The following is a 12,695-nucleotide window of genomic DNA, read 5'->3' on the forward strand; positions in this document are numbered from 1 at the left end:
CGGACAACAGGAAGCAGACGACACAAACCAAGATGCGCGCGCCAGTGCTGCCGAACGGGAAAAATCGCAACCACCGCCGCCCGGGAACAAACAATGTAGTGACGCGGTACCATCTCCGCTTCAAACGCCGTACCCTTTGTGAATGAAGACAGTGGATCTTCGTAATTAATAGGATTGAACCATTAAATTGTGCAACGCGGAAGTACGAAATCTTCTAAATTTCACGTAAGTAATTTTAAACCGCGTTCACCGCAATCACCATGAATAACCATTCAAGTTTTTAGTATACTGTAAATTGCCAAAAACTTACTAAGTGTTTGATATTTATGTACCAAATAGTATGCCTTCACGTGTAATTCAATTTTATCCCTGAATTTTGGGGGAAAATGCCTTGAAAAACCTGGAGATATGTATATTGATTTTTATGTTGGGCACAGCTTGGGAAATTGAAATTGGGACAGGAATTTGTGTAATGGTAGGATACCATACAGGTATTGAAATGCCAAGGTACTGGCTCGCACTAGCCAGCCAGTTCTGAGGAAACTCTCTTCGAAGTTTAAATTTTGCATGTGCGCCTCATTATATTCTATTCTGGTAATCTCTCTGGAGCAAGCAATTAAAAAAAAAAGACTGTGCAAGTAGCGACTCAAGAAGGATCGACGAATGAATGCATGAGAGGGGAAGTGAGTGCATGAAGAGCTGCAGTTACCAGCTGTTGGGAGCAGCATGTACTGCTTTGCTACTCCCACTCACATTCTCCCCTTCTCTACTGTTATGTGCATAATTGTTCCTCAGATTCCCGCCACAGAGTATAGGCAAAAATATTGACAAACTGTCGAGTGGCCCAGTGGTAGCGTATCAATTTCAAGTGCCAAAGGTTCTGGGTTTGATTCCCATTTGGTGCCTATGCTTTTTTTTTAACTCTAGCAACTGTTTACATTTTAAGTTTATTCAACTTTTTTATGGGGAATACTATTCAACTATTCACAAGTAATGCTTTTATTTATTTTTTGTACATGATTAAGAGTGGTAATTATCGTAAAAGAATAAAAACAAAATATTTTTCGACAATTTGCACAGCAAATAAAAACTAATTTTCACTAGAAATATTTGCTTGTGTTAATCAAAAAGAAAAAAAGTAGGGGACAATTGAACAGGAATCAAACCCAGAACCTTTGGCACGTGAAACTGATATGTTAACAGCTGTGCATGCTTGTACCTTGGCATATCAATACCTATGGGGTACCCTACCACTACACAAAGTCACATTTCAAACTCAATTTTCCAAGCTGTGTCCTCTCTTTGTTAAGAGTAGTCATCCTCTTTAACATATTTTAAATGATTTTGCATGCTGATAATGCTTTGAAAATATTGTATTTTTTTGCTGGTTGCATACATGGTTGTATGATACAATTTTTGTATTACAGATACCAAGAAGCCTAAAGTTGAGAAGTCATCATCTCGTAGCAAGAGATCAAGATCAGATTCTCGATCACGTTCCAGATCCAGGTCTAGATCCAGATCTAGAAGGCATGGTAGATCGCATCACAAATACAGTAGATCAAGGTCACGATCACGTTCCAGGTCAAGGCACAGGAGGAGAAGATCTAGGTCGCCTATCTACTTAAATGAACTGCGTACCCCACTGCATACCCAACACAGAGGTTTCTATGATAGATACCGTGATAGGCCACTTGAGAGGTATTCTGATAGACTTCCTTACGATAGGCCAATGTATGACAACAAGAGGCAGCTTTCCTTGGATAGAGAAAAGGGAAAGTGGGAGAAGTTCCGTGCAGAGGCAGAATTATTAGAGGGAAGAATGATTAAGACACACAAGTTCCATGAAAAGAATCCCGAGAAACATCCATTGTACGCTGAAGAATGGAAAAAGTTCTGGAACAAACGTTACAAGGAACTGCAAGAGGAGGGCAAAGATCCCAATGATTATGATTATAAACCAGAGTGGATTGAATACTGGAATAAAAAAATGAAGGAACTCTTTGAAGAAGAACTTAAGAACAAGAAAGAAGACCTGAAGCAAAAGTACGGACTTCTGGATGAGGATCCAGAGACACAAGAGGCATCACCATCTCAGAGTGATGACAGGAGAGTGAAGAATGATCCAGTAGCAGACGTCAAAAATACTTGGAAGGCTCTCACTGGGGGTGAAATTAAAGATTCCAAGAAACGATCTCCTAGTCCTTGGGAGAGTGAATCGGCTGGAGGAAGAACACTCGTCAAAAATCCTTCACCTCCTTCAGATAATCTCAGAGAAGGACCAGATCAAAGGGGTATGGAATATGGTAAACGTGGCTGGAGTCCACCTTCCGGAAGAGAGAGTTATTTCAGAAGTGAAAAGTATGGTCGCTTTAAAAGGTACGACAGACAAACACGAGATCCGCTAATTGTGAAGATTTTGAGGTTGCTGATAGCGTTGGAAGATCAGCTAGGTTCGTTTGCACCCCGGGTGACGGATCTTTTCTCACAGGCCGTAACTATGGAGAAAGCTCATCCGTTTTCCTCCGAAACCCTTGTAGTTGGAGAAAACATTGTATTGCTTGAATCTGTTAAAGAGAAGTTGAGGGGACAGTTGTATGCAGGAATAGTAGAAAGAAATAAAGTTGGAGCTACTAAGACTGTCATTGAAGATGTGAATGAACTCTTGCAAAACATTCCACTCGAAGAAATCACTCCCTCGATCAGGAATTATCCAAGAGCTCTAGCACGACCAGCACCAAGAATTTATGATTATGCTATAGATCCCCCACCAAGAAGTTATGGTTCTACATCTTCGCTCACGGCAGCAATTGCTTCATCTTTGAATGCTTACAGCGGCCAATCATCACAGCCATCTGCTCCTATAACTGTGCCAGGAGTAGGTTCTTATGATAAGGTAGCGATAGCACAGCAGATCACGAAAGCTTTGATTGCACAGGGTAAGACAAATGTTACAGAACAGGAATTGGCACAACTCGTAAATGCCGTTATTGGTATGGCTCAAGCCAATGCTACAGACACAAAACCACCTTTAGTTTCGGAAAGTCAACAGGCGAGCACTCCCGCTGCAAACCGTGATCCTGCCCCTGCACCTGCACCTGCCCCTGCCCCTGCTCCTACGCAGCCTGTCCCCCAGAAAAGAATTCAGATGAAGAGTGAAACTGCAGTTCCTCTGAACGTCACGATCAAAAAGGAACCGTCAGAAGGCCTACAGCTTTTGAAATCAGCTTATGATGAACCAACAGTATCTCCAACAGACAGAGGAAAACCTAAACAAGCAGTGAAAAGCGAATTTGATGAATTAACCGACGATGATCTAAAGAACCTCCTTGCGCACTTCAAAACCCTGTCAATCGGGGAACAACATCGCCTGATTTCCTATTTGAAGAAACTTGAAGAACAATCCCCGGAAAGAGTGGAGAGGTTAAGAAAATTTGTCAATCTCAACCCGCCTCCCAGACAGCCTAGCGCAAATGATTCTTTTTCGAGTAACACGTCACGGGAAAACTTTTTGGCTCCATCTGGACGATTATCCCCGTTCTCAGCTCGTCAGGGTGGATCAAATCCACCTAAGGAATTGTTCAAGAACAATGAAGGTGACGGGTACGACCAGTTGTACAGGAAAGCTCCGGAGAAACCAAGACAGATGGAAGCAACTCAGCCACAAGCAAGTATGGGAGGTGCTGTTAGAAATGATAAACAGAATGTTGTGAACGACACAAAGAAATTGATAGCTTCTATCATGGGTACCCTACCCTCCAGGTTTATCCAAGCACCACCTGCAAATCCCGAGAAACAGGACAGTATGAGACAAGAAGCTGAGAAACCAGTCAACCCTCTTGCTAATAAGCCCCCACAACAACCTAGCATAAACCTCCCTGCTGGTGCACCCATTCAATATCCCAATTACTCCCAACAGGGACCACAACCTCAGTACAATCAACAGCCATTCATGGGAGGTTACAATCTTTATGGGGCCCAGTTTCCACAGCAGCAGGTCTATCGTGCAATGGGCTTTCCGCAACAGACACAAATGCCATTTACACAGTATCCGAATCAGCAACCCCCATCTGGTTTCTTCAGATAAAGTTCCCATAATTCCTACTTACGTTTACTTTTCCATGTTCTTTTTTTTTTTTTTTGGTACAATGTAATTCATTGAGAGAAAGACGTGAAAGGATTATGAGCTTGTGAGTGTGCAAATGATGTTTTAAATGTTGATTAATTATTGAAACTTGTGGAGTTCAATGTAAATGATAGTGATTTACAATAAAAAATGTATAAAATAAAAGTTTTGTTGTTTACCACCTTTAGCATTATGAAAAGAAAAAAAGATACAAACTTACTGCACGTTTGCTGCCAAAAAATAATTTTTAATGCAATGGTCTCTGCATTACCGTCATTTTGGCTTGTGCGATATTTTAATCATGTCAATATTTTCAAATCCTGTATATTGATAACTATTCTTGTGAGGAAACCCAATGGTAGGAAGTCCAAGATGAAGATGGAGGGATAACGTTGAGATGGACCTAAAGGAAATCTGTAAGGATGGAAAAGATTGGATTGGCCTTCCCCAGGATAGGGACAGATGGAAGGCTAGTGTGTTAGTTGTATATTGGTAACATCAATGTGAATATATCAGTAATAATTAGAGCCCGGAAGTTTGGCAAAATGCCTCTTTTTATCTACTGGATATATTGATAAAATTTTTCCGGATATACGTTTTTTATGTTGTTTCGAATGTTTTAGAAGCCTTTTCATTTTGCCTATTTGGGACCCCACTGCCTATTTTTAATTATAATGCCTTTTTTGCCTTTTTCAAGGAAATTGGACCATTTTTTTTAAAAAAAAAAAAAAAGTGTGTATATAAATTATTTTTCTCCCAAAAAACGTTGTTGGCATTTATTTTTCTTCCGTTTATTATGTGAATAGTTTTCGCTTTATTTAAGTAATATTGAACTCACGCATGTTTCAACATTGCTGAAGGAGAAAAGTGTGAGAGAAAAGTATTTCATGCTGAGTTAGGACACGGACTCTATTGACAAGAAACAGCACTAATGCCCAAGGGCCTTTGCATGGATTCCAAAATCAAGTTCTCTATCTTTAGTTTAGTTCTGCATTTTGGAGGGAAAGGATCGTGTATTTTGTCATCATGCCGAAATTTAGTGTGCCATTAAGTGGTAAGTTACATGGTTACGTGCGTGAATTTGGTGAAAATTGAAATGCTCTTCCCAATGTAGATTTTAACATTTTGCCAGAAATTATAGATAAAAGTAAGCGACTCCCAAATGTGCCTTTTTTTTTTGTTTATTTTGCCTGCCTATTTTAACTAAAATAAATGGCTGAACTTCCGGGCTCTAGTAATAATGATGTGCTGATTCAGTGGCCGAACCTGTTTAGTGCTTGATCTCACTACTGGGATTGAATCCCACCCTTGGCGTGGGTGTTGTGGTTGTTGCTTCTCATCAATTTTATCTAATCATACCCATTCTCATCATCGCAATAGATGTATAATGACATCTATATTTTCAATACTCTATATTGGAAAAAAAAATCGCACAGCCCTGCTTTAATTTAGTCCATGTTTCAACTGACAAGGAAAGCATGATTAGTTGTATTCTACTGTTCAACAACCTTAGTTTACAATATGAGAGATAACTACTTGCAGTTTTTAGTGTTCATACAACCTTGGTGACAATGAAGTTCGACCAGAAAGGAATACGTGATTAAATGCACAGAGGCATAGGCGGTGGAATGGGTGACCCGCAGAAGTGACGCATGTGTGTAAGAGGAGGCGTGTGAGCAGGCAAGAATCGTGATCCCAGCATGTTGCACCCAAGGTCACGTAAAGAACGAAAACGGGGAACTATACGCGTGACATTGAACTTCGACCAGGCACCAGACCCATACGGAAAATTCCAGATAATGGCGCATTCGACGGAAGCATGATGTCACGGACACGATAAGGGAGTCCGCCGTATATAAGCGCGTGCTGTGCACCGAGGAACCGCAGTGCATCATCACCATGGCCAGGGGCAAACCTATTGACAACACCGTGAGGAGAATAGTGGTGGAGTTGCAACGGGATGGACTCGGTGAACGGGAAATAGGGCGCCAACTGAACTTACCCAAGTCAACCGTCCACTGCATCATCAAACACCACCAAAATACGTGTATTGCAGAGCCAGGTAAGGCCCCCGGTCGAAAACGCCTGCTGAGCATGCGTGACCTACGGATATTTAGGTGCTATATCCAGACCAACAATCATGTTTCTGTGGCCGAATTACGACTGTGGACTCGAGAACGCTTTCACATTGAAGTGTCAACCAGAACCATTCGCCGTTACCTACAGCGATGTGGTTACCGAGTGTACAAGGTGAAACGTAAACCCTTCCTTTCCATGTTGAACAAAGGCAATCGACTACGGTGGGCACGAATGTACCGGGGATGGACATTTCGGCAGTGGAACAGGGTTTTGTGGATGGACGAATCCATTTTCAATGTTGTGTACGGGAAAATACGGAAAACAGTCATTTGTCGGAAGGAGGAACAGAATGAAGCAAAATGTTATGCACGTCGAGTACAGAAACCTGCGTCAGTGATGGTATAGGGATGCATGACGGCATCTGGGGTTGGCCCACCACGTCTGTGAGGGCATTGTGAATGCACACGCCTATACACGCATACTGGAGCGGCATCTTCCCACAGTGCGAAGGCACCTGTTCCACAGGCGGCGTCTCATCTTTCAACACGACAATGCCAGGCCTCATACAGCGTGGCTGACAAGAGAATGGTTGACTCGCCATCACGTGCGAACTCTGCCATTGCCACCATCGAGTCTGGACCTCTCGCCCATTGAGAATGTGTGTTGTGTTCTTAAGCGACGTGTGCAACAGAGGGGACCCACGACAGTGGCTGCTCTTATCGCCTGCCTGCAGGAGGAATGGCACCGCATCGATGTGGAATACCTTCAACGACTCGTCCGCAGCATGCCCCGACGCATTGCCACAGTTATTCACACCATGGTAAACAGGATCCCCTCTAACAGTGGTTGAACTTCAATGTCACGTGTAGATGGACGAAAATGATTTATTTTGTGTGGACACCATACATTGCTGCGTTGCAGCGGAAATTTATGTTTTCCTTTGTTCCATGTAGCCTGCTGAATAAAATATGTTCAGCATATGCATGTGTTCTCCTTCTTTCACAACACACTCCTATATTTGTGACTGGTCGAACTTCATTGTCACTAAGGTTGTAATTGAGTCATCCTTATTTTCAAGTCATTAAAATTTTGTCAATTTCAAGTAATATATACAGTGTTATTCAAAAAAGAACTCCCTTGTTTTGTGATTTTATTGTGGGGAACTTGTGGAACATATCACAATTATATGAGTGTACTGATATCTGATGTCCACATTTTTTTTTTTCTCCGAATAATTAGGAAGAAAGAAGAGAAAAGAAGGAGACCATCTTCTCTCCTCTTTCTCTCTCTTTTCTTCTTTCTCTCTTTCTTCCTTTCTCTCTCTCTCTTCTTTTTCTTCCTCTTTTTCTTTCTCTTCAGAGAGAGAGAGAGAGAAAGAGAGAGAGAGAGAGAAGCAGAAAGAGAAAGCGAAAAGAGAAGAGGAAAAGTAGAGGAGAGAAGAGGAGAAGTCTCTCTCTCTCTCTCTTTCTCTCTCTCTCTCTCTCCCTGTGCACTGCTGGTTCCATGCTTCGCCACTAGGAGTGTGCAACATGGTGGCAACTTGTAAGAAGCTGTGGCCACGTCCAAATCGGCAGCTGGTGTCACCTAGAGCACCGTTCCACCTGCAGAATCCGCCTAACGAAATTGTGCAAATCTGCAGCACAGGTGGAGTTGGGAGAGAAGTGGAAGGCACAAGTTCAGCTTGCTGTAACCCTGTGCTTAGCAGCCATATTGCAACTTTCACTTTGCAGAGGCAGCGTGTATAGATGGTGTAAAGCTCAATACAACTTGGACATTGTATCAATAACACTGTAACTAGAAAAAATATAAAAGAAATCACATGTCAGATTTTTGATATGGGTAGTAAATAGGTGGAAATCGTTCTGATGATTGGTTAGTATATGCCTTCTGCACTGTCCACCTGAAACCATACTGCAAGGCAGCATGTGGACTGCACATGAAAGTAAAATGAAAGAACAGAATGGAGTACTTGCCAATTCAGATGGCCTATGTCCTACAATTACGCAAAAAAAAATTATTATGACTACAACGGCAGTGGAGGATGAAATGAGAAATTGACACCAGTGGAGAAAAGCATTTGTAACTGGTACAAACAATTCGTGGCTACAAGTTGTCTGTGCAAAGGGAAATTCAGTGGCTGACCATTAGTGTCGAACTAGACTGTGGACCTGGTGTGCAAGGTTTTCAAACTGCCACAAACAACTGTCTGAAGATTGCCTGAAAGTGCAAAGAATGAAGCCATACTGCTTGCTGTTGCTAACTCTGGTTCGTGTAAAAAAAATTGAAATTACAAATAAAGAACAAGGATAAACGGGGAAATCCGGTAAATATTTTGCGTAACTGACCTTCTGGTATAATTTAAGGCACCAGGCGGAGGTATGCAGATGGAGGAGAGCATTTTTCGGGGGTTCCTCCCCTTTATTTGTTGCTGACTCTCTCCAGATGTCTCGATGTTGCATTGCACACTCCTAGTGGCAAAATGTGGAACCAGCAGCATGCGGGAGTACTGGAATAAACACTTGTGGGCATTAGGGTTAGATGTACAGTTTGTACACTCGCCTCAATTGGTCCTCCAGCAGTTGTTTCTTTATACAGCATATTTGCACAAGATACAATTCAAAATACAAGTGTATCTATATATGCTGTATAAAACAACTTATTACTAATTTTGTTGACCCTGTACACCCATTTAATGGTGATGTGTTCCATAAGTTCTCCATAATAAAATCATGAAACCAGGGAGTTCTTTTTTAATAACACTGTTCTAAGGTTACCAGAATGCTATAAGGGAAAAGCAGGAAGTGCTGTCCCAAAATGTAGGAGAGAAAACATTCGAAGTATGTAATACACTTCTTACTGCAAGTATTTTAAGTCTTGCTTCTCAGAGGAGCCAATATTTCTCAAATTTCAGGTTGTCAAAATATACTTATGAAACTCTGAACAGTCAAACTTTCTGAAATTATACTCGATTGATTGATTTGGTGTTTTAAGTTCACTTTGTGCACAGTAAGGCTAATCGAGACTGGACCTACAGTTTAAAATGCGATCCGAACAACTTGTGCCTCCACTGGGTATCAAACCCTGGACCCCTTGATTACAAGGTGATGAAATTATATTGAACCAGTACCAAACCTTCTACAGAAATAGTAAACAAATATTCAGCTATTAACATAACATAAAATGATTCCAGAAGTTCCATTTGCGGTGGGTTTTAGTTCAATAACTTTGTTCTGTATACCACCTGCAATCAAAATATTGAGTAAGAATGGGAAACACCTTGTAGGTTCCATGATAATTCCATCGGTATCAAAGCAAGAAATTTTGCTCAAGCATTAAAGTGACATCAACAGAATGGAGCCCCAAAATTTGTTCATTAATTGCTTCCTCTTTGTTCTAGCAGGACAATGAGTGAATAAAAATAAATTCCACCATTTAGTTCAGGAGTGCATCACTTCTTTTTGTTCAACGGTTTCCTAATTCATATTATGCGACGCTCAAATTCCTCCTGGACACCGGACATAAAGCTAAAATGTAGAACATGTCTGGGAAAAAGAGGATATCTGATACCCCTCCTATGTACTTGATTTCAAAATATAAAAGGAGTTTTATGGTCAGAACCGAAGTGGTTGTGAAATATATGTGATTTTTTTTATATACAGGGTGTACCAAAAGTCCCATTACCCCCTCTTTGAATTGTAGACGAACCTGCAAAATATTATTTTAACAGCATGCGTATGATGAGAGGATGGTACACCAGACCAATGGCCACCATTTACTCTGTGTGCACACTGCCATTTTCATGGCACAGTATTATTCGCCTCCAGGTGCAATGTGAAATCCTCCGTGACATGGCTGGCGTGAGGGAAGCAAATGCACTGCGAGCAGCTTCTTGAAGTTCCTCAGTTGTCTGATAACGATTATGGGCGACTTTCTGTTCGATGTGCCCCCATAGCGCATTATCACAAGATAATATAAGATGCCAGATTTGGACTTCGGGTGGCCATTTTAAAGGTGCTGGTAAATTTGGCGATCCTCGTCCAATACGTTTGTCTCTGAACACATCATTGAGGAATTCTCTTAAAATGGCCACCCCGAAATCCAGATCTGGCATCTTATGTTATGGAGGATTTCACCGCACCTGGAGGTAAATAATACTGTGCCATGAAAATGGCGGTGTGCACACAGATCATCTGGAGTAAATAGTGGTCATTGGTCTGATTTAATGGTATACCATCCTCGCATCATACACATGCTGTTAAAATAACATTTTGCAGGTTTGTCTACAATTTAAAGGGGGGGGGGGGTAATGGGACTTTTTGTACACCCTGTATAGTGAATTATTTTCTTGTAGTTTACGGTTATTACAAGCATAAGAAAACAGTTTTTCTTTGTGACGTTTCAGGAGAACACACGCTCCTTTCATCAGACATTTATTTTCATTTTGACTAAAGATACAGTTATAACAATGGTTAGTAATTTTTAAACAAAAAGAATCCGTTATATAATGGACGTTGTCAATGTTACATTGTTGTAATATAGCAACTAAACTGTGAAAAAAAAAAAGCAGTCTGTTGTATTTTCATAATTTAAAAAATCTCAAATAAAAATACAACAGACTGCTTTTTTTTTTTTTTTTTTTTTTTTCACAGTTTAGTTGCTATATTACAACAATGTAACATTGACAACGTCCATTATATAACGGATTCTTTTTGTTTAAAAATTACTAACCATTGTTATAACTGTATCTTTAGTCAAAATGAAAATAAATGTCTGATGAAAGGAGCGTGTGTTCTCCTGAAACGTCACAAAGAAAAACTGTTTTCTTATGCTTGTAATAACCGTAAACTACAAGAAAATAATTCTATAATGCAAGCAATGTGTACATACAAGAAAAACTGTATAGTGAAATTTATATTTTTTAGTTGTTAAGGCTAAGCCAATACCGATATATCTACATCAGAAAGTACTGGTTGGAATTTATTTACAGATACCAGCTGATATTTTTCTGGAGAGTGCGAAGTGCCACGCGGCACTTTAGCACAACTTTCATTGTTTATGCAAGAACCTTGTGCAGATAAATTAGGTATTAAATGATACCATATGAAATTATGAATATTATTGGAATGATTACTTTGAATTGTTACACTTTTTAAGTATTTGTATCGGTGTGAATTGGTAGGAGTATTGGCATTAGTATCGCCTCAGCCATAGTTGCTATGTTACAGCTTTCGACCATGCAAGCCCATCCATTAATTACAGATAATGCAGAGTTAATCATGTGAATCCCACCAAGATCTTTCTAGTACCTCCCAAAGTAAACTATGTCACCTGTATGGAATGTCTGCAGTATATTGTTGTTCACTACAGGAATGGCATTTTTTCTCTGGAGCAGAGAATTTTCATGTGCTTCTTACCTAACTTTGATGTATGAAATTTAACAAATGTATTTGAGGGAAGGTGTCATTGTCAAATGCAGTGAAATATCCTCGTACCTGTATGCCAATACAAAAAAAGGATATTCCAGAACCAATAATAAAAGTGAAAACTAAAATATTAATATGACAATCTTATTTTCTTGTACTAACCAACCCATGTGAAGGAGTGCTTAGCACATCAAGCTACAATACCAGTGGTTCCAGGTTCGAATCCCGGCCTGGGCATGGATGTTCATGAGTGTCCATTCATCAATTTTCATCATGTCATCACTCATCCCCATCTTTGCAAATTAGCCAAAAGTTGCACAAAAAGCAAATCAATCATTAATTCCTTGTATTGACAAATGTATGTTATCCATTATTTAAAATATTACTCATTCATATCGGATCGGATGGATGTAACCACACATTCTCTTCAGTCAGATCAAATCATTTGGGTGTGTGTTATTGACAAAGTAAGAGTCCTCATACACCGATTCGCCTAAGATATACTTTCGTAGAGGTGTTGCCCAATGCAGGTTAGATGGGATTCCAAGTAGGATTTTAGCTAAAATATAGTGGCCTTCTTCCAGACATGTTCATTAATTGGCACAATGATTTGGTGTAGAAAATTTTGATGGTTCTGGCAAAATATTGAAAAGTTCGGAATTTTTGTTTTTTGAAATTGTAGACCCTCGTAGGTGTGTCAAGCCCATTGGGTAGCTTGCATAGCTGCACTCACCTGCATTGGGTGACACTTCTAGGAAAACTTACTTTATCATGGGTGACACTTCTAGGAAAACTTACTTTATCATGGGTGACACTTCTAGGAAAACTTACTTTATCATGGGTGACACTTCTAGGAAAACTTACTTTATCAAGTGATAGAGTTGAAAGCGACATCAACATGCCATTAGCTACATATAAGTCTAGCCTTTTTTCAACTATAGGCATGCTGAATGTTGCGCAAAATAACATGAACAATTTTGTTCAATGCAATTTGATAAAGTTGGAAATAAAACTTGAAATGTAACTACCATCAATAAATGAGACTAGCATGTTCATCGATGTATGGA

At 40.2% G+C, this 12,695-nt stretch overlaps 1 protein-coding gene across 2 annotated transcripts in view; it reads left to right on the plus strand.

Annotated features, from left to right (window-relative positions):
- LOC145996019 (uncharacterized protein CG7065-like) overlaps positions 1–4,280 on the plus strand; it is an 83,440-nt gene extending 79,160 nt beyond the window's left edge. For both annotated transcript variants that reach the window (XM_083132188.1, XM_083132189.1), the window contains one exon: positions 1,428–4,280. In XM_083132188.1, the coding sequence (XP_082988314.1) occupies positions 1,428–4,087 (2,660 nt within the window). In that variant the 3' untranslated portion in view covers positions 4,088–4,280. The remainder of the gene's footprint in view (positions 1–1,427) is intronic.
- Positions 4,281–12,695: the final 8,415 nt, after the last annotated feature.

Source organism: Lepisma saccharinum, chromosome 12, assembly GCF_977018435.1.
Source record: "Lepisma saccharinum chromosome 12, izLepSacc3.1, whole genome shotgun sequence".
Lineage (NCBI taxonomy): Eukaryota > Metazoa > Arthropoda > Insecta > Zygentoma > Lepismatidae > Lepisma > Lepisma saccharinum.